Raw genomic sequence first — 24,230 nt, 5'->3', positions numbered from 1 at the left:
AAGGTAACGAAATTTGTATTTCTGATTTAACCTATACTAATGGAATTTATACGATTCTTATAAATAAGATTTTAAATGTGTGCTTTAAATTTTATCTTTAAAGGCACATTTTTTTAACTTTATGTAAGAATGGAGTCGGATAAAATTCATTTAAATAAAGTAGAAATTTAGCTTTAACGAAATAAGGGATTTGATTAGCTGATTATTATTTTTCATTTAAATATCGACTTTGGAGTTATTTTTAGTTGAATTCTTACGATTATTCAACCGCCTCATACAACTTTGTCAATATTCAATTCATAAACCAGCACGATTAATAAATTATTGTTACATCTTATTAGTTATATATTATATGAAAATTATTTACCGTGTTAACATTTATTATTATCGCGAGCAATAGTATGAAAAGTGACGGGTGAAAAGAAAAAAGAAAAAAAAATCCTCTTACGTAATAATAATCATCGTTGTAAAAATTAAAGCCAATGTCTAATCAATGATTTTCTACTGATTTTATCAAATATAGATTGGAACATAACTCTTATTTTGTCCATATTATTGTTTCTCTTATCAGCTTATAAATGCTGATAATGAGATATACACTCACGTTTCTTATCATTAAAATTGCGATTCAATTTATCACTGGCTACGAGCAAAATAAAGGCTTTGCCTGTTGTATACAGGTTGTGTACTTATGACGTATCATATAAATGTACACGAATTTTTCTTAGAATTATTATATACCACATTGTATTTGGACATTTTCTAATCCTCCTCGTATTCAGCAACTAAATTTCGTAATGTTATGTACCAAGTATTATTCTTATTTATTTAAATTCTTAAATTTAATGTTAAATTTAATGTTAAATTAAACGAAGACAATTACACACGACTCATTTAATTTAAATACGCTTTCTTGACTTTGTACTATTATCATATTACGCGAATTGATACGTTTAATTTTTCTGTTCAATGTTGTTTTTGTAAGTAAAATAATTCGATAAGTCCTCCTCCTTGCCTTACCCACATACATACCAAGAAAAACTTTCACCGTATTTTTTACACAATAGCAGACCTTTTGACGTAATCTCCGCATGTATTTATATTATTTTAAACACTTTTGAAATTCAAAATAAAGAGAAAAATCATTTTGGAATCATAATTTGCCGACCATTTTTTACATGTCAAATTAAGGGCACGCGATGAAAAAATTGCCTGCATCTGAGTTGATCAAATTTTTATAAAGTAAATGGTGTTGGACATGGAGGGACATGTGGTTATTTTCTCGACAAAATCCTCTTACGATCGTTGGCTTGTATAAGTATGTGTATATATATATATATATATATAAATATATATATATATATAAAGATTCTTTTAATAAACATAAACAGCAGGTCTTTGAGCACATTATTATCACAACGAAAACAATGACACTACTACTTCCAAGATTCATTTCCAAGTAGAATTAAGACATCTTATTATTCGCAACTCGACTATGGACTTTCTATCTAATCTTGCTTAGCCAACATTTTATGACAACTTAACTTTAACGAACTTTATCGATCCCTAAGCGTTTCGATTGCGAGAATGTGATCGGGGCTCCAAGGACGTTGACAACCATCTAATCCGGAGGAGCATCGGGATAGCAGACCCGTTAACTCTGGAGCAAACTAATCGACTCGACTTGGTCGCGATTGATTGATTTTAACGATGGCAAAGTGCCGCAAAGGGAGTAGGGAGACACGTACAGGCTCGGGGCCTTTCATACATCTGTCGATCGACCGAGCAGGTACCGACAATCATCATCGGCCCCTTTCATTTCATCACCCAGAATACGAGAGACGAGCCTACGTACCTCGCTCCTCGATGACGTCGCTGAGGGCCGGACGGACTACTGCCAGCAGCAACAGCAGCAGCAGCAGCAACAGGTAGCCGAAGCCAGTCTTCTTCTTCTTCTTCTTCTTCTTCTTCTTCTTCTTCTTCTTCTTCTTCTTCTTCTTCTTCTTCTTCTTCTTCTTCTTCTTCTTCTTCTTCTTCTTCTTCTTCTTCTTCTTCTTCTTCTTCTTCTTCTTCTTCTTCTTCTTCTTCTTCTTCTTCTTCTTCTTCTTCTTCTTCTTATTCTTAATTAATTCGGGATTTATTTATTTACTTATTATTATTATTATCGATGACGATGATGATCGACTGGTATCATCGATCAGACAATAGTATAATTATTGACGACACGATAACGAATGATAATAATAATAATAATAATAATAATAATAATGATAATAATAATAATAATTGCCGCTATTATTATTAAAAAATATCAAATATAATAACAACGCTCTGCTATTTATGATTCGTAATAAATCGATAAGGGCTATGTTCTCCGGCACACACACTCGCGCACTTATTTCGCAGGAGGATCGGCCGAGCGTGACCGTGGGGGTCGACTCTACTAGTCGGTCCGGTCGCACGTGCGAAACCGGAGCAAAGCCATTCGCCGCCCGAGCCCGGGGCCAGCCGTCGACGAAGGCTGAGCGGAGGGAGAGACGCGCCGCGACGACCGCTTTTGTTTACCGCGCTGGCACACACTGGCGACGGGTCTCCACCACCGCGGGACGAGCTGGACGACGGAGAGTACGCGTACCGAACTCACTCCTACGCCGCTCGAGCGAAGAATACGTCGGGGCCCCGGGCGCGCGCTCCAGCGAGCCGAGCCTCGGCTCGGGGCCGCCCGCTGGCGCCACCGTCGGCCCTCCTCCTTTTCCACCGCTATAGTCGCCGCCACCGCCGTCGCCGCCGCTGCAACCATCGCCTCCTCGAAAGAGGACGATTTTTCTCGCCACGATAATTCTTCGGCTGCGAATATTGACCCCATGAGTCTTTTCTAAATGGCCTTCGAAGGCCGATTGTCAGGGCGACCGATAATGGGAATAGTGCCGTTGCTTCAGATGGATCGTGAATGCGAGACGGAGCGCTTTCACTCCCATACCATTCAGGTGTATCTCGTTGTGCTGTCGTTGGGGTTGAGGTCGGACGGGGTTTGGTCCATCGAGTCCAGCACAACAAATAATCTCCCAGTCGGATAGTTCGGACACTTTCATTAAAAAAAAAATCAAATTCCAAGCTCTTTGATTTCATTATTATTATTATTATTCATTATTACCGCGATTATTTATAATGATTATTTTAATCGCTAGATTGAGGATATAATGCAGGCAGGAATTTTTTGTAACCTCGCTTAATTATGTTGAAATAACGCATGCACGGACAATAATGGAATATATAAATTATTTATTATGACTTTTATGCGATGTACGCTTAACTATTGTTTCGCCAAGTTTATATAATGAAGAAAAAACCGTTCTCTGTTATATACTTAATTTCGTCATTTTTTAAAATGAAAATATCTACAATAATATATGGAGTAGTTAGTTAGGCCATGATTAGTTATGATATATATATATATATATATATATATATATACGATAATATATACCATGAGCATAGTTAGTTAGTTAAGTTAGTTAGGCCACATGGCCGAGATAAACCATAATATTCGTCTTTAAAATTCGAATAAAATTATTGCAATTTACCATCGGCCCAATTGGTTGAAATTTTTTAATCCATATCTACCCGATACACCTTTTAATTACATGTACTTCAAAATTTAAAGAGATTCTTTGGATATGAGAGGTTTGAGAGGGTTTTTTTGTTGGCAAAGACACGCGATATTCTTGGATCAAAATCAGAATTTTGATTAATTATCAAACCTCCGTTTCGCACAATTGAATGCAATGCATACAAGTATTTTCGAGTTATTGTCATACATGAGTGCCACAATGTCAATCACTTACGAGTCACTTTATAAAAGATCTAAGGTTAATTTTCAAAGAGCTTTATTTGAAAAATTCGATTAGAATGCTATTTGCATTTTTATTCATTAAAGCGGAAAATGTTTTAGCATGATAGCATGTTTTAACAGTTTTTTTGCGTGAATGATAATTTGATGGTACTCTTGTACCAACATCAAAAATGACAATTTATATTTTCGAATATTTATTAGCCAATGGCAGAAATTAAATGACAAAAGTGAGTAAAATTTGGGACAAAAATCAATGTACAAAATGCATATCGATTAAAAATATATTGTTAATGTTAATATTAAATATATTTAAATTTCTATATATTTATATTTAACATATTAATTTAACCACTACATATATATATGAATATGAATATGAATTATTGCTCTCAATTTATTTTCTTGATGTTCATCAAAACTTTATTCACTAAATTCGGTGTATTTGAATCGTTTTTAAAAGTAATCCTCAAAATATAGAATATTATTCATTCATTCATATTGTCCTTCGCGCTATTTATTACATCAAACATGCGTCGAGGTGATTTATATATTTATTTTAAAAAATCGCCAAATATAATAAATATACATGTATTTTGTGCATGTAACTTTGGGCGAAATTATTCGACCTTCGCCGCAAATAACAGAAATGAGATTTCAATCACATTTTTTAATATTAACTCTTAACATGTCTCTATTAAGTCCCTATTTAAGCTACAGCTGATAATTTAATCGAAACGCTATTTTATTACATTTATAAAATGATTCATTTCTGTTTTAATGATGTATCAAAGATTATAGACAATCTAGAAATGTTAGATGTACGATCTAGTTTAGGAATTTGAGTTAAATTAGGAAAACAAAAAAAAAAAAAAAAAAAACGAAAAACAAAAAAAGAAAAAAAAACATACCAAACTATCTTAATATATATTAATAAAATATACTTTTCATTTCGTCGTGTTGATGTAATAATTGTAAATATTCATAATAAATCACAAATGAAAATGTGGCATTGCTAGGCACTTTTTCAAAACTTTTCAATGGTATAATATGAAATTCTTTTCCCAATCAAATTCTTCATAAGATTGCGTTATTCTATATTATTCTTCGTTATTCTATGAAAAAGCAAACCAAGCTTTTGAGAGTAAAGGTAAGCAAATAATCAAAATGTTTTTTCAATTAACGGTTTCATCAGTCATTGTATAACAGATTTCATGAACTTTAAATCGCCATTATTCTTTGATAAGCATATTATAAGATTACTTACTCCGATAAAAATTGAATAATCATATCATCGGAAATTGTCAGCTGAAATAATAGGGAATAGTTATGCGCGTCACAAATTTTTTTTTATTTTCTTTTTTCAGCTGCTGCACTGAAATTATAATGGACGATTCGTCATTGTAAGTTGCCGTCTCTCACAACATAATGCCGCTCGTGCATTTACAAATTAAATGTAATCACACTCCATAGATAGACACGTATCACGTAGGAAATACTGATTTTTGTATATAAATTAAGTAATGGCATTGTGAAAAATATCTTACCCGTCATGTTAAGGATATTTTTTCAAACTAAACGAAAGAAAGCGAGATACGAAGGAAAATTAACTGGCACGAAAATTAATCCAGTTTCGCATATTTTTTTAAACAGCGCCAAGTAAGCGCACGTATTATTTATTACCCAACAAAGAAATAAAATCGTAGCACAAGTTTGTCACTGTCATTTCCCAAGAGCCAAAGTAATGTTTATTAGTAATATTTAATCAACACCCATGGAAATTTCTTTGCGCAAGCCAACCTCGCCCCGTCTCAATCAGAGATAAGTGGAAAATTAGTAGTTAGTGCTGAGCCTTGCCGAAGGATTGGCCGCGAAAACGCTCAAGGCCACGGAGGTTTTACGGCTCTCCTATTCATTTGCCTGGTCTCGCTCACTGAGCCTTTCGATCTTTTTCTCGCTCGGTTACGAAAACGAAAACAAGTGCGCCTAGAGACGTAGAAACGTAAAAGTGCAACGTTGTTCTTGGCGCGATTTGTACCCAAGTTGTTCCGCAACGAGGCACTCGAGAGTAAACTTGCTTGTTTTGTCTTTGCTCGCGCATCGATTCTCAACTCTGAAAACAATTAATGCTTTTCTTTACCTACGTTTACGAGCGAAACTCTGTTTATTTAATGTTAAATCTCTTCTTTTAGTCTTTTATTATTTTATTTTATTTTTTTTATTTTTTTTTTTTTTATTATTTGTTGTTGTTGTTGTTGTTGTTGTTGTTGTTGTTGTTGTTGTTGTTGTTGCAAAGTGCTTATTAATACGTTTTTCTTTCCTAAGTTAAAGCAAATATTTATCTCAGCGCTTAATTCTATAAGTACTATTTGCTTTTAACGCGAATACTGCTAACGATTGCTTCGAAATTTCAACGAATTTACAGTAGATAAAAGCTACAATACCAATTTTAATCGATGAATTCATAGTTTTGCTTAATTGGTGCTTATATAAGTTTTTAATTTATATTTGCTTAAGAAATAATTGCAGTGGCTATTGGTAAGAAATATTTATTAATATGGGAATAGCTTGGTAAATGGTTGTAGCTTAAATACATTTTAATTAATTATCTTCTTATATAGTGATTATTAGCTTTATGACATTCATTAGGATCGTAGAAGAAAAAGAATTTGAAAAGATCTCGTTCCTCCATAGGAGTATTTAATGAATTTAGCTCATTAAAAATAAATATGTGTTTGCTCAGCGTTGTGACAAAACTTTGATAAGTAGAAGTAACGCGGTTTGTCCATAATGCATAAATATAATGATTCAACGTCGTCTGTGTAGAGCTATTCGCAATAGCAAAAACTCCGCTTAATTATTTCCCTATAATTAACTGTACGGCAACATTGATTATGCTTTTATTTGGATTAACGAACAGTCCCGCTAATACTAATTTACAAGATACTTGTTAATCTCCATCCGTACTTTATGTAATGTATAATCAATAGAGAGATTCCATACGTAAATTAAAAAGTTTTTCTGCTTTTTAAAATTGTTGATCACGGTTGTTAAAAGCTTTTAAGTGTTACGGAAGAGAGAAGATAGAAAGAAAAAAAAAATAGGAAATATTATTACGTATACTGGAATATCAACGTAATTGTTTGCTTTTAAACGAAAATTAAATACAAAGTATCGATTGATTATTTAAAAGATTTTTACAGCAGCGCTAATTAAACGTCGGGTATATTAAATAAGAAATATTGCTGTTCACTCTTATTTCGAGTGTTATTATACTAATGTGCAATTATATATTATATTTTCCGCCTCTTGAGCTGCATTTACTACTTTCCTCCCTACCAACTTTTACCCCAAGGATAATATCCGTTTACACGTAAAATTCTACTAAATTATTGAGCGTGCGTGGTATTTTTTATGATAAGTAATTTTTTTTTTTTTCGATAAGGAAATATCTTTAATTAGACCAATGAATTCTTTGAATTTTATACAAATCAAATCAGACAATATATACTATTTATAAACGATCGGACTTTATTTTTAATTTTTACCTTCAAAATATATCTATAGAAAATTCTTGCTTCCGTTTGACATGATAGAATTTGTAGGAAAAAGTATAAAGAATAAAGAATTATTTTTCATTACAATGGATTGCTAATTGCCAGGGAACAATCGTAACATTTTAATATAAAATAATTACAATAATTGTATTTATGCTAAACTAAATAAAGCACGATAAAAATCAAATAAGTGTCAAATTAAACGTAAAACAACATTTATTTAATAATAAACTTCGCGTATGACTTACTAACGTCGAATGTGAAAGTAAGTAATTAGAAAAATCTATGAAAGATTGATATTTATAGGAATTACCATATGACAATATGAATTCTATATTCTAATTGCCAATATTATTAATCTAATACACCGCGTTCACTCTTTCTATCCAAAATTTCATTTCTCTAACACATAGACCAACCTGATTGTTCTCATTGTAATCACAATGTGATCAACGTTATAAAGTTCTAACAAAATTTCCTTAATTTTCCTAATCAGATAGGTAAGCCATAGTCGACGGAGTCTCTAATAAAAGTCTTTCGTAGAGATCTCGTAATCCTCCACGCTGATCGCGAATCAAGTGTGTACGCAAGCGCGCGGAGAAAACTCGTTGCTGGCATTGTAAAATGTACGAAGTGGCGGTGAGCAAGTGCGCGCCAAGCAGCTCGATGAGGAAAAAGGAAAATGTATTATGGCGAGACCGGTGCCGGTGTCGCTCGGATTCCTCGAAGAGGTGCACACGCATTTCCCCCCCCCCAACCCCTTCCACTTTCGTGGCTTTATTGGCGCAAAAATCGCAACGCGCCAATCGCAAGCGAATACGACGCGGACGGCCAACTGGTTTCTCGCTCGAGCGCAACGTAGATTATATGTGAGATGGGTAAGGCAATGGTGATATACTATGTCACGATAAAGAGATGTAGGCATTTTATGGCTATCGCGGTGGTTGCTCTCCGTCGAATTTTATTACTCGTTAATGCTGCAGAAGTCGAAATTATCGATATTTGCGTCTCACCGTTTGTCAACAAACGCACCCGTTTGAAACGTCAGAGAATTTTTTTTTGACTATGCAGCCCTGCTTGGACAAAATATTTTCGATGTTAAATGAAATTAGAAGGCGGATAAGATTTCGAATATTTTCATTAATTTATGAGATTTGAAGTATTAGAATCCCTTCTGATATTATAGATTGCAATTTTCTACAATCGCCGAATGATAGAGCAATTTGACAGAAAATTAAATAAACATAGAAAATAATATGATGATATAGAGATATTAATTCCATTAACATTTCTATTTATAATATTCACACAAATATATGCCAAGTATTATATTTTTTTATTTACAATATATTATTATTAGGGATTTATTAATTTGCTAATGTGATGTTTCGTTTAATTACTACTATTTAACTAATTTCTGCTTGCAAATATCGCCAAATTTCTTTGTAGGATTTCTAAAATATTTATTTATAATTTCATTTCTTAATCTTTAATTATTTAAAGATTAATCTGATTTGAAGATTAATCGGCCACTGATAATTATTTATTGATGCTTTTATTTATAATACTTGTGCACAATGATTAAGACACTTGAGTTTTATATTTTTATTTTTTTACATAAATATATACAGAGTAATGATAAGAGATCAATAATTAATGAGTATATGCAATTGGAAGTTATAACAAATTTTTTTCTTTTGCAACTGCAAATGTACGTGTGTATATATATATATATATATATATATATATACAAAAGTATACGTACGTGCATAAACGAAGGTACCATTTTTAATACGGAAGTCTTGCCTCGTATTATTATTGGGTGTAATGCTGTTATTGCAAGTTTACTAAATTCTAATTATGCTCTATCAGCTTTAATTAGCGGGAACAACTCCCTAGTTTGATCAGCAGTAGCTAATGCGGGCATTATTGAATTATATATCGTATAAATCATAATGTATAATTTGAGTTTATTCATCGATCCAAAGAATATTTTCTGCTCTGTGAGAAAATATTCCAGGCAATGAATGCGATACAAATATTTTCTGATATGAATATTCGTATTTGCGTATGTAATCAGAAAGTAACGTTAAAAAAATAATATGAATTCTTTAAATCTCTTTAAATACTTTGAGCATACAAAAGATTATGTATTACATGCGCCACGTTATCAATTAAAGAAGGAATTTTTATCTAGCGGTAAAACTGTCGTCAATCAGTTCGTTAGAATCTCACATTCTTTATAATGTCGTTTAATTTATAATTTATAGAAATTTTTAGATTATTGATAATTTCTGAGAAAATGTATGCAGAGAATTTTCAAATATAAAGCAATCAAAGTCAATACGATTAATATTTATACTTACGATTATGGCATATGTTATAAAATTATTATATAGAATTTCAGATAGTTTTAACGACTACGTGTCAAACTTTTTCTCGAAAAATTTTTCATGATATTGAAATATAAGTATCGCGTGCTTTATAGATCATATATGTTACAAAATTGCATATATCTGCAGACAATTTTACATATTAAGAAATTACGATATCTCTTTAAATTTATGCAATGTAGATATTTATAAAAATGATCTGTAGAAGAAATTTGAATAATACATTTTTTTCTTCTATTATTAATAATTTTTAGTGTATATTTTTAGGGCATGATTTGCTTAATTTTTGAAAAGTAATGATAATGCGTGTTATTATTTTATTTTTGTGAATGTAATTAATTACAAAAGCTACTGATGCTGCCTTTGGATAAAAAATATTAACATTCTTAAACAAATAACGGATAAGAAAATATAAAAATGTATAATTTTAAATATAACGAGATAATCTATGTATGAGCTTAATGTATATTTTCATTTAGTTCCCACTTCATGATCACGATGGTCATTATTTACTTTATAAGACGTAAATTTGAAGATTTCTTAAGCTAATTTTATTTATATAATATACCAAAATAATAAAATTTATTAATTGCATACGATATACTCGATTGACGATATATATTGACTATTATTTTCTAATTTATAATTTAATGTAATTTTTGTTTTTTTATTTTTTTTTTTTACAAATATGTCGTAGCCATAAATACAATAATAATGAACCAAGCCATGAATATTATTGCAAAAGAAATTAATTATCTTTAGGATGTTCGGAATTAAAGTGGTAATTTTATCGATCGCCCGTTATATACTCCAGACTCACGCCAATTAATTATCTTGCAATTAGTGAAAACATTTTTATTCCCTTCTACATTTTTGACAAATCTAATATTAATAATTAAGAAATTACAATATCCTTAAATATATAATTATAACTTTCTTCAGCTTTTAATATTAGAATTTAATTGATAATATTTAGATGTGCCAGAGTTGAAAAAAATTGAACAAAATATCAAGGGCCAACGAACGACATTACGCTAAATTCACGGTCGTCGTCATTTTACGAAAATACAGATGTCTACGGCTTCGAGAAGCTGTGCGCACTTACTTTTTTCTCTCATACCTTCGGTAAATACTTGCTCGAGGCGCGTTCCCACACATTATGCGATCCAGGATCATCCTCGTAGAACTACCGAGGGAATTCCGCCCAGTATTGCTGTTTTTGCGAGGCTTTGGGCTAACAGTCGGCGAGTGTTAAAAGGGAGAAAAACGTGCGAGTTGAGAGATTAATATCACTTTTGGCGTCAATGTTGATGTGCTGTATATTTAAATAACATTGAATAGTAAAGATTGGATTATTTTCAACCGCTATAAGTAGATTATGTAATTTATTTATCAATTATTAATTAACAATTTGCTAAAGTTGTGGGATACTGTGATCAAGTTAGTCGTTTTGTTCTCAGAAGTTTGTGGTTTGGTATCGGAAAACAGTGGCACGTGAGTCGATGATTTAATTAAGAATATTAATTTATGTGTTCGGTCAGTGTAGCTCTTGCAGAAACAACTCAAACTAACAGATATAAAGTTAATTTATTAAAAATCCTCCAATTTTGTAGGCCTATTACAATCAGAGCTTTATTTTTCTCCGCGATTTTACAGTTTAATTATTATTAATCGTTTATCATATGTGACGATAGAGAAATATTTGTTCACTGATCATGATTTATGTTATTAATTTCTATAGTCTAAAGCAATGTATAAACATATATTTAAGAGTGTAATTTTATGTATTACACGAGTTTAAATAAACTTTTATGAATTGAATTCTTTGTATTATTAAAATATTTCATTTTGATTATGATATTATCAATGATAGAATGAAAGAAGTTTTTATTAAAACATTGTTTCTAATATTTTCAGATTAGAATAATTAAGAAAATACTCTATTCAATGATAAAATTCGTTCTACGATACATGTAATCATAAAAGTTCCACTATCTTATTAATCAAGGATGTTTAATAACTAATAAAACATTTGTTAAATTATAGGATCTAAGTAGAGGCATTCCATAAAATAAAACAAGTTTATCAATTTTATTTATTATTCCAGGTCTGTTTATGATGAATAACAACATGTATTTATTATCTTGGTGTGCACGTGTTAATTTACTTGAAGGAATTCTGAAGCTCCACATATAGGTGTGAAATTACTTGTATTCTCGCACTGTTGCTGGCTAATAAAACAGTGAATCGGTCGTTGGAATTCAAACATACGTGTTTATATCGCTTCAATAGTATTAACGCCATGGCTATGTATTGTAAATTAATTTTGTTTGACTAAATTTTTCATTTTCTCCTTATTCCTGTCCCGATGAATTTTAGCATATGCAGGCCATGGCGAAACACGCAATCGATAGTTTCTTCTGTTTCATAAGTTTTCCAACCTTACAATGAACTCCAAATATAGTTTAATAAATGAATTAAATATCAACTCAAGCCTCCTAGTCATCCATATATATATATATATATATATGTGTGTGTGTGTGTGTGTGTGTGTGTGTGTGTGTGGGTATGTATGCGCGCGCGTGTGTAATACATATGCATATCCATGCAATGAAATATAAATCGATTGATTTAAAGTTACGCTTAATAAAACTTATTGTAAAAATCATATGAAACTGGCGATAAACATAAATTTTTATAAATATTCCATTGATACATGAAAGAATGTAGTGAAAATTTTGATGGCTCTATTTTATTTACACAGACATTTCCAATTTATTTACGATGCTAACTACCAATGTCCTTATTTGTTTCCTCGTTCTTCTTCATACAATATATTTCGCAACAACAGAGCATGATTTTGTTCCATGTTTTTCGTGTACGTGTTTCGATATTCTCCTATGTAGTTGTCTCTATTAAATTCCATTTAATATCCAGGTGTACACTTAGTAAAATCTATCCATCAAATGTTACATGGCTAATACTTGAAAAATAATTGTGTATTACACGAGATTGTTGTAACGGTTAGTTTGGACCTATTGAATATGACGAACGACTGCTTAATTCATTTATACACCTGGATTCCTTGAACATATAGAAAATTTATAAGTTTTCTATACTACGTTTAATAATTTATTCAGGACGTAGAACTTTTTAATTTAATCAAAGTACGGCATTTTGTTGGAAAACAAATATAAATAAGTTGTTAGATCTTACACGGTTTTAATTGCATTTATTACACAACAACTTTTCAATTTTAATCTTGTCAACCTTCATCCCCTCCGATTATAAATATATCCTTATTTATATTTATAGTTTGTTCTTATTCTCTTTTTATACTTAAACTATGACCTTATTGCAAACGCTCTAATTATTTTATAATTTTATGATTTTCAGCTTTTGTTTTCTCTCTATTTCAACGTCCGAATATAATTATATTTAAATATCTTATAAATAAAAATTATTTATATACGTATAATATTAAGTTTTAATAATTAATGAAGAAAATGTTAATCTAGTTCAACGAAGTAAATGAAAAACTACAGTCTTTAGTCGTTATTCCAGATATCGTAAATAAATAAGACAACAATAACAATGATGATAATTACACGTGTATAAAGAGTATAACGATTACAATATTTCTGATCTTTTTCAAAAGGAACGTAATTTATCATAAAATTTTTCATGTCGTGTAGTTGTTATGCTCATGGTATTGGGAATGTGATAACACCGTAATAGAAAAGTAAAGGCGATAGTAGTAAATTGCTAGTACTTTTATTCTCGACAATGACTCTTCTAAGCTATACGCACATATTTATCTCTTTCTATTTCGTGTAGCAGGCACGTTTTTTTTTTTTTTATATTAATTTTCATATCACTTGCTAGAGGCTTGGGATACGCATGTGGTGAAAATCACATTACGCTCTATATTTATAAGAAGATGCTAACCAGTCGGGCTCGGTAATTCTTTATATTGTTTTTTGCTCAATTTTCTTCCCATTTTTTTCCCGTGTATTTAAATATTTTTAATCCGAATATTGGCTAACTAAATCCATTGTTACATGCATTTCCGAGTTGTAGCTGTTTCTCATCTGTTAACAAACAATTATGTTAGAAGACAAAATGAGAGGGTTTGTATGGAATCGTATCGTCGATAAAGAATATTCAAAGTATATTCAATATAGACAAAATGAGAGGGTTTGTATGGAATCGTATCGTCGATAAAGTATATTCAAAGTATATTCAATATTATATTCAAAGACCCTTTATGATTTCAGCCCATTTCTCTTTTGCTTCCATTTCTTCTTCTTTTTTTTTGTTTTTAGTTTACTCGTTTTATTTTACGCATACTTTACTTCTAATTACCTGACTTACTCGACGTTTCTCGTAGTATTTTTGAAATTAAACCCAAACTATTGAAGTTTTTTCCTCCATCTCCGTCCTACCGCTCTCTCCCTTCTCTAACTCTCTCTCTCTCTCTTTCTCTCTCTATCTCTCTCTCTCTCTCTCTCTCTCTCACTCTCGCCCCTATATGTATACTTTATTATACGCCTATTTTAGAATGAGCAAAAATTGCTAAACATTATTAAAAACGATTCGTAAAAACTATATATAAAAACGCCAATTTAACCTGATATGCATGATATGCGAAAGTTAGTAATTCAATATAAACGATATTATACATATACAATCATTTTTCAATTCCTAATACTTAATAAAAATATATCAAATAATAGTCTGACTAATAAGAATTTATACAAGTCTACATTCGGTTATATATAAACTTGGATCTTACATAATCGTGTGATGAACTTATGGAATATTGGATATATTCATACATTCAGACAACTGTAATTAGACATCATCGATAATAGATATAAATTTTTATTCTTTTTATATATTATAACGTTGAATAAATTTAGGCATTTTTAGCTCACTTGATCGTATGTTTGGCTGCTTTCATACAATCAAATTAATATCGATTTAATATTAAATCAGACCACAAGAACAAAACCAAAAAAAAAAAAAAAACCAAAAAAAAAAACACATAAATAACTAACTCTTTAATGATTACGATATCTTAATATTTGTACATACACGTATTATAATAATTTATTAGCGAATATAAATTCTTTATAGTCAGATACAAACCATCAGCTTTTTGCTATACGCGGCACTTACGTTATAAACATCATTTCCTTGCTACCCATATTATTCCTGTAAGACTTGGTACGTATAAGTTTATTTGTAAATTTAAACAATTGCCTCAACATAAAAGCACAGGCATCCAAAGGAATTATTCTCATTGTCCTTAAACTTGCCTAAACTGTACTGTTCCGTGTTTATAGGCGCTTTTGGATTAAAAATCCCTCTACCCTCTATTTGTAGGCCAACGTTTAATGTTTTCCTTTTCTCTCTCTCTCGCTCTTCATTCGCATTAAGCTCCTACTGATTAATTCCACAGCATAACTTCTGCATTTTTATCGCTTCGCTCGAAGCATCCACGACTCCTCAGCCTTGAAAAGCCAGGAACTAACACTGCTATTATACGGCAATATCCCGGGGATTGCCTCAGATTATTTAAGAACAGAAAACGCCCTACTCAAACTATAAAATGTCTTCAAGCTCGCGCGCACGTCTGTTCGATCCCAATAAAGGAGCATGAATCATAAAATGTCCGTACGAATGCCATGCCACTCATATATTTATATAGCGTAAGCGTGAGTATAAGCAATGTAATAAAAAATAAAAATATTATATAGAATATTTTATTCTCACGACTGACCTACGACAGTGAAATATGAATATTTAGTAGATTCTCTAATTGTTAATTTCTTGTCGATATAAAAGATATCATTGGACTTTAACAGACGTATTGTTAAATTTTTGTAAAATAATTCGACGTAGATGGCAATTTTAAATAAAATTATATAATATTTCTTTCAAACATCGTTTATTGGGATTAATTGGATAGACATGCTTTCCAAGTTTGAGACCTTCGTATAGCCACGGGAAAATCGTGGACTGCAAATATATTTTATGTGTTTATATATAAATAGGATATATGCGTAAAATACTATACGAGCCGTATTATTTCCTTTCTTGTTTGTGAAAAATTTGTAAATGTATAACTCTGTAGCCTCACTAACACGACTGTATTAAAAACTTTTGGCTTACATTTAAGTTTAATGCATTTTGAAAGCACAAATGTGTGAGTTAATATCATATAGGTCCATTTAATAAAATAATTTCACCTAAGATTTTCGTATTATATATGAGCACTTGTATAAGTCATGTAGGTAGTAAAAGGACTATAAATAGCAGCTTAAAGCTTTCCTTAAAAGTTTCTACCGTCCCATTCCGCCAATAACATTAGCGCGTTATGAAAGCCTTCATTTTCTCTTCATAGAAATAAGAAAAATTTGTAATAATAGGAATAAGAATATAAATGCTCATGAAAATTATACGCATCTTAATTGTCTTTATCCAAATTTCAGACTGTAATAATAATAACTCCCCTATATTATCAAAACGGAACACAAATTTTGCACAAACAGTAGTCGGAGGTCTGCAAGTTCGTAATAATTTTTTGCCTGATTGAGCGCCGATGATACAATGATGCTATTATAAGGAGGCGATTCGATTATGTATTTTAACGAACATGGAAAGCAGTATAGTATAAATGTCCCATATACAGTAATGAGAGAACTACATTGATCTTTGTTCATTCCTCACTACGTTCGATTCATTCGTTGTCGCTCTTTTTCATTTTTCAACTTATCTCTTACTCGCTCCATCAATAATGCTCGAATAATTTTTCGTCTTATTATTTTTAATTTTTCGTGGAAAATACGAATTTCAATACTCTTATTCTTAACTAGGCAACGATCGGTCCAGCAACCTGCAACCAAAATCGAGCAGGATTTCAGTATGCTTAACAAAGGTAATTAGCGATAATTTTAATCTAACGATACAATAAAATCCTTTCACTTACAATAGGCTAATTATAAATTTACGAATCAAAAAAAAAAAAAAAAAAAAAAAAAAAAAAAAAAAAAAAAAAAAAAAAAAAAAAAAAACTTAGAAATTAATGTATCTTATACATAATACGTTGAAATTCCTTTTTTCATATCGATATCAAGGATATTTATTTCATTTATATCATTTATATCATTTATTTTATTTATTTCATGCAATTCAAACCAAAATCCATAGTGAAAGAGCCTGCGCACATAGGACGATTATGCTCCTTACAAATGATGCATAAGCGCATTACTTTAAAACCGTGAAACTTTTCACAAAGTATACGCAAAGTGACGATCGAATAATTTGTTTAACATTCGAGCATAAATATGAGTCGGTAAGAGCGGAAAAGCTTGTCCAGATACGAATGCATTTTCTCCATTGTTGTACGCTTACGAGCATTGAACTAACAGTCCCTTCAAGGACATTTCACATAATCGAAACAGTATCGCCAGTTTTTTTTGTTTGTTTGTTTGTTTGTTTGTTTTTTTGTTTTTTTTTTTGTTTTTTGCTTTTTTTTTTTTGCTCCAGTTCATTTATACACAAATGTGAGAGAGATGAGCATTTCTTTATCCTTCGCCTCCCGTTCCCCCTCCCCTTCCGCCCAATCCCATCCCACTCCCCGATCTCTTAAAAACAAAAAGAAAGGATGCATGCTATCCGCTTAGCAGACAACGGCTTCAGGCAACGGATTCTCGGTGATATGTATGGTCGCGGTCGGCCAGTCTATTTTCTTGCTGCAGATGTGGTTCAGACCCTCGAGCGAAGCGAGCCTGTAGTCGGCCATCTTTAGCGGCGAGAGCGGCGCAACTGCAAACGAAAATTACACATCGACACAATGAACGAGTCCTCCGTATTTCCAAAACTTCAATGCAAAACGGCTATGGTTTTACGCGCAAACTCCTGTCTGGTAGAAAAAAGTTTGTGAACAATCAGTCTCGGAAATCTTATTTAATTTTTTATTATACTTGCTTTTGAATTATATGCGAAAATGGTTATTTTTCCCCGATGTGCCAAATCGGAAAAGTAATGAGATAAGATTCTATCGTAAGTCATAGAAAAATTGTTGTTTTAAAGACCAGAGGATATTAATCCGAAAAGCCAAAGGATTCATTACAGTTAATCCGTTTATCACTTTTTAATTCTCCTAATACCCAGTAATTTGTCATTTAATTGTCAATTGTAAAATTCAAGTCCAATATAACGAAGGTATTAATGATAAATTTTCACATTTGATTCATTAAAACTACGATATATGGACTTTTATGTGCTGTGCTACAGTACCTAATGTTGTTGAAATCTCTTTCAATTAAGCATGAATTATTTAACAATTATTATTAACGAGAATCACTAACTTGTTTCTACCAAAGTCATTTCATTATTTTACTTTTTATTCTTAGCAGAATAAAGAAAAAAACAACACGATTCTATTTAGATGCAAGCAAAATTTTGCTTAAGATACAAACAAAATTTTTTCAAACATTTCGTTAATTACGACGCACTAAATCAACGCTGCTATCATTAGATTTATCGCAAAGCATATTAACAATATTATAATATAGTATAGCATCACGAAAAAAGAGAAACGAAGTTAAATGCAAGCGTGCATGCAAAGTAAAAGAAGAAGTAGAATGCGTGTGTTTAGTGGTCTGTTGTGTGCAAGAAATAGCAAGACAATTGTGTGTTAAGTCACGCAATGTATCAGAATATACTCTACGCTCTACCCGGTGCAATTATTTTGAACTTTTAGTACGTTTACTTTTCTTTACCGTCCTTTACATAATAAATTAATTTTGTTGAAGTTATTTCGTATACATACATATATACGTACGTACACGCATGCACATACATAGATACGTACACGCGCCCGCAGCATTAACATATATGCGCATAATATACGCAAGCACCCACCCATATATATATATATATATATATATATATATATATATATGGGTGGGTGCTTGCGTATATTATGCGCATATATGTTAATGCGATCCTACCGCGAATGTTTGAGAGCCGCTACTACAAATGTAAGAAAATTTATTTATTTATTTTATTTTTTTATAATTTTTTTTCATTCTACATGTAAAATTCATATGAATTTAAATTTTATATCTTTAATTTAACGATTTCCAATAACAGAAAAATAAAGGGGAATAATTGGGCTTACGTATGCAAATCAAAATACTAGGGAAGTGGATGGACAATTTGGGTTCTTGTATTTCTAACGTACATATTCGCATCGATACGTTCACGCCATCGATTTACCATCTGTTGATATCCGAGCATAAATTATGAGATCTAATGTATAATTTGATATATTGTATGATAAATAATATCTAGCAGACTCTGTCGGTAACGTCGATCATCTTGATCGATGATTGACATTAAATTTTAATAAATTTGTAATATCCAATTAGTTAACCTTTTTCTGTATATACAATTTGAATCTTATAATTCGTTCCTTAATTTTACATTTGTCAGGGATGTTAATATGTATATAAATTAATGTCAAAAATAATAAAAACAATGTTGAACACAAATAGTCAAAGATATTTTATTTTTTCATTACCTAAAATTTAATATTTTTTACATTAACTTCTAATTTATATATCTAACTAAAATTTATATTTAAGTTTTCGGCTTCACAAAATGTTCATATGTTATAACCTATTGGAGAATAAATGAAAATTAATACAAATTATACAGAATAAGGTTAAAGGTTATTGTTCTTTTTTCTTTCGTTTTTTCGTTTTTGCAAGAGACCACGTGCAAGAAGTGCTAATATCACTATTGCTAAAATACGTACTGACCAAATAATTCAATAGAATGTATAAAAAAATTCTTCGCACACTCTCTCTCTCTCTCTCTCTCTCTCTCTCGTTAATAGTCAATACAGTTTTTAACAAAAGGCATATTATAAATACACATACATAAACACCAGTTACAAGAGACCACATTATTAAGCTCGAAGACAACATTGATTCAATATTACACCAACGATTACGTATATACGCTATTCATGATGACGTTATAAAAACGAACTGGAATTGGCATAAATAGAGAAAGTTATTGTACCCCGTCATTTACAGATACGCTTCATTATTAACGCGGAGGTAAATTCTTTTAATGCAGTTTAAGTATTTACATTAATTTTAGTATTTTTGTTTTGTATGTTAAGAATACACAGAAATAAAGGATATCTTACTATTATTTACAAATATAATAATAATTACTATTTAAAATAAACTGAACTTCTTTAAGAAAAGAAAAGAAAAATTATATGCTACAATAAATAGGAATGGCATTTAAGTATTTACAGAGGAAATTAGCAGATAGTATAATAGTTGGAATATTATTGTATTCGTTAGTTCAAGAAATTACGGTTAGTAGTCTTGAATTTCGGTTAGTTACAAGGTTATTCGGCTGAGTCCGATTATTAGTCTCTCATATATTTTTACTTCCCGAAAATAGTTTTGTAATCCGACTTACTTAACGTTTAGACGTGGCCTAATTGACCGACACAGCGCGTTCAACTCCTTTTGCGGCCTCAATTCCTAATTACATTTACCTTCGGGTGTTGTAGGCGTCGTGGGCTTCCCCGGGGATCTCACCACTAAAACGCAGAAGAAACAGAAACACTCGTTTTATTTAGAGAATTTTAAGCTCCATTCGAAGACGGTATTTTTTTATTTATAAATTAATCATAAGGTTAAATATAGTCTTCGTTGGTCTTTTACAGTGGAATAAAAAATTCTACTCGTTCGGCAAAATTTATATTTTACCTTATCATTAATTCAAGATATCACTACTACAGATGAATATCCTTCATTACTTTAAACGCGCATATTATTATTATTATTATTTTTTTTTTCATACTTATTCGCTTTACTTTACAGAGAATATTTTATCTTTATATTACAGATTATAAAAATCTTCTTATTGAAATTATTATTCGCATTGCAGAAAATTAGCAATTAACAATAGTTCATGATTTTAAAATAACAGAAGATTTCATCTTTCTTCTTAACTTTTTATTTATTCAAAAAAAATATTCTTTATAAGTCTAATTATAAGTACATTACTCTCATTGCTTCTATGTACAGTCCGATATTCGAGAAAGAATAAATAATGAAAAACAAAACAAAACAATAAAAAAACAAACAAAAAAAAAACAAAAAAAAAAACAAAATAAAAAGAAGAAAATTTATGCTTTTAACGCACGTTAAGGTAAACTAGCCAAGAAGCCGAAAGGAATTAAATCACTACAGACTTATTTCAGAAAATATTTTTATACATACCACTCGATCGATCCGAGACGCGTGGGAAATAAAGGCTCAAGTCGGTGAACAAGAATTTTTTATTTACTATTATATTTATTACTAAGTGTATTATTTGAAATTATGATGTGACGTATGAATGAAGAAAGAATGTACAGCAATGATGAAGTTCGGAGACGAACACTTTGGTCAAATATTTTTTTAGCGTTCGTTTATTTATAATTATTAGTTAAATGAGTAAATACTGAACGAAAATTTGTATTTAAATAAGGAGTCGAATTTTAGCATGATAATTGTTAAAATTACTTTCATACTTTTATCGTATTAAATTAACAATTGAATAAATGTACGAATTGATAAATAAAATATTCCTTATCAGACTAAAATTCAACGATATTATTTATTGTTTCATTTATACAAAGCAGGTCTCAACTCATTTCTATTAAAGTGACAATAATGACAAATTATGAAATTGTTAATTACACTAACAATAAGATGATTTTTTAAACAACAGTAGCAGTGGGAGGATTAACAATTCTCCATATCCTACGGGAATAGAATAACGGTAAATATAATTGATTAATTAATTGAAAAAATTATTCGTTCACTAAAACATAACTTATTTACTTAATTCGGCTCTTACACATTTAGAGTAAATTATAAGTATTTCATTAAATAAGTACAAGAGCATACTCATTTAATAGAGGCAAAATAAACGTTTGATATAAGAATTAAAAATAGCAATAATTAATCGATCACTGATACGTTTTTCACCGGGTTGACTGTTTAATTCTCCTACTTGCGTCGATGTACAGTTTACTGTGATAGAAGCGTATTATAGTGTACAGTGACAAGTGCGAGTGTGTTTTCTGTGACCAAGAAGCCAAACAGAACAACGATGCCGTCTAAGACAGCAAATATAGATTATTTCGATGCCGATCGTATTAATTTTATAAATATGTCATCTGCTTTCGTTTTGCGGCCTCGATTTCACGCACAGATTAGTCATTTTCATTATTATTCCTACCGAGTAATTCGTTAAGTTCAGTTTTCAAACTACTGTATTGTAATGCACGTGCAATCTAAAAATGTTATACTTTTAATGTTTATATGTATTTGTGTGTAACTTTCAAGCGCCAAAAAGATGTTTGCCTGATTGTCTTACAAACATTTATTCTTTTCTTTGCTAAAATACATTTATGAATTTTAATGGTTGAATAGCTTAAAACGAGTCAACTTTTGAAAAATTTCTTAAATTCCAATTGTAAATAAACGATGACGTTTAGATTTGGGAAAACAAATAATTGTCCCGAATATTATTTTGGATATAGGATAATTATTTTCAAAAATCAACTCATTACAGTACGTTTTTTTTTGTTTATTATTATTATTATTATTATTATTATTATTATTATTATTTGTTTTGTTTCATAGAAAAGTAGATATAAACAAACGTAAAAATGAAAAGAGATTCTTTTGAATTTATGGCGATGTTATAGAAATAAGTTATCAGCAAAGCCAAGGTTTCGAGCTTTTGAGCTTTTAGATTGCTTCGTACATCTATAAGAAATCCAAGTAATATTTACTAATATTTAGAGACGAGAAAAATTTCGAAAATAGACTAAATACGCGCATAATGATGCCTTGGTTTGCTTGCTTCTCTTTCATTTACCATTTTATAATTCAACATTGATAAATATTTCATACGCATCATGCTGCTTTGTTTTATCTACAAACTACGACCGTAGGCCAATGAGAGATCGATAGAACAGAAATATATGCCAATTGGTATTTTCAAGTGTTTGTCGATCAATTTTTCAAATAATTAGGTTTCCCGAAAAGCATCGCAACATTTCCAATGCCACAACTTATTTTATTATTATTATTACTATTTGTTTGTTTGTTTTTTTTGTTTTTTTTTTTATTAATTTTGTTTTCGTTTATCAATTTGTTGCCACCACATCATCAATTGCTTACAGCTTCAAATTACTTTCTCTTCCTTTATTTAGTGTTTTAATAAAGAGATTGATGGTCATTGGGAATGCGCTCTTCGCCTATTCCTTATTATCGCCTCTCATCGTTTTTCCACCTATTAATTTCTCCTTTTTTTTCCATTCCGCTAATCCGTTATGTCTATTCAATTTCGCGATTCCATGCTGATTCATGGATGCTATATATTTCTTTTTACAATTTTTGACTCGAATTTTTCGAATTTACGTAATGATATTCGTGATGATTTATTTTCGATTCTTAGACAACTTGTTTGTTCTAATATTTCGTTTATCATTCTTCGGCCGCTCACTTACCATATCCTTCACCCTGAAGAAACAGCCGAAAGGCTTCGCTTACTTTTCCAGGTTGTTCTTCTAATACCATTCCGCAATCCGAAATCTGAAATATATATGCATGTATGTGTGTATATGTATATGTATATATATATATATATATATATATATATATATATAAATTTATTTATTACTTGAATGATATATTTGGATCGATATAGTTTTAGCAAATTTTAATGACATTATAATACAATTGTTAAAATTAATGTAAAATTTTTAAATTACCATTGAAGTATTTGAAACATTTTTATAAAAATGATGACATTCGACATAAACGCATGACAAAGCCATTATCCGAATGGTAATAGTAATTAATTGCTTTCATACATATCAATCAAAAGCAATTTAATTATAATGCAGTACCGTATTTTTATTATTATTGTTGTACTATGGCAGGATAGAAAAATATTTAAAATGCAAATAGGTCTAATTGAAAAATATTACGATAGATAGCCATAGCGGTTGAAGTAGAAATAAGCGATTAAAATTGATTGCCTTAAAATCTATAATTCCCTATACATATAATGCATACAATAATGATACGTCAAACTGTCATTAAAAGCTATCGATTCATTAATATTCGTTGATATAAAAAGAAGCGCCTTTAATAGTTTTGCATCAATAAGAATGACGAATTAAATTGACTAAATAGTACAGCCTTCTACTATTTTATTAAATGGTACGATTAAAATGGCGCAGAGTCGAATAATTCAACGTAAATATCAAAGAAGTCGGTAACTTTGGATAAATGACAGTGAAGGTTATGAGGATGCGTAGAAGCC

General features: G+C 30.6%; 1 protein-coding gene across 6 annotated transcripts in view; it reads right to left on the bottom strand.

Annotated features, from left to right (window-relative positions):
• Nucleotides 1-17,429: 17,429 nt before the first annotated feature.
• The window catches only part of MESK2 (misexpression suppressor of KSR 2), a 59,313-nt gene continuing 52,512 nt past the window's right edge, over nucleotides 17,430-24,230 (bottom strand). For 4 of the 6 annotated variants that reach the window (XM_011506172.1, XM_011506173.1, XM_011506174.1 and 1 more), the window contains 2 exons: nucleotides 23,410-23,494; nucleotides 17,430-17,633 (listed from right to left, as the gene is read on the bottom strand). In XM_011506172.1, coding sequence (XP_011504474.1) covers nucleotides 17,488-17,633; nucleotides 23,410-23,494 — 231 coding nt within the window. In that variant the 3' untranslated portion in view covers nucleotides 17,430-17,487. Of the gene's footprint in view, nucleotides 17,634-20,315; nucleotides 20,440-23,409; nucleotides 23,495-24,230 lie in introns of all 6 variants that reach the window. The other 2 variants (XM_011506176.1, XR_913062.1) reach the window with 2 other exon arrangements.

The sequence above is a fragment of the Ceratosolen solmsi genome, unplaced genomic scaffold (assembly GCF_000503995.2).
Source record: "Ceratosolen solmsi marchali unplaced genomic scaffold, CerSol_1.0 scaffold7, whole genome shotgun sequence".
Classification (NCBI taxonomy): domain Eukaryota; kingdom Metazoa; phylum Arthropoda; class Insecta; order Hymenoptera; family Agaonidae; genus Ceratosolen; species Ceratosolen solmsi.
The sequence above is the reverse complement of the archived record's forward strand: the minus strand, read 5'-3'. Positions and strand labels throughout refer to the sequence as shown.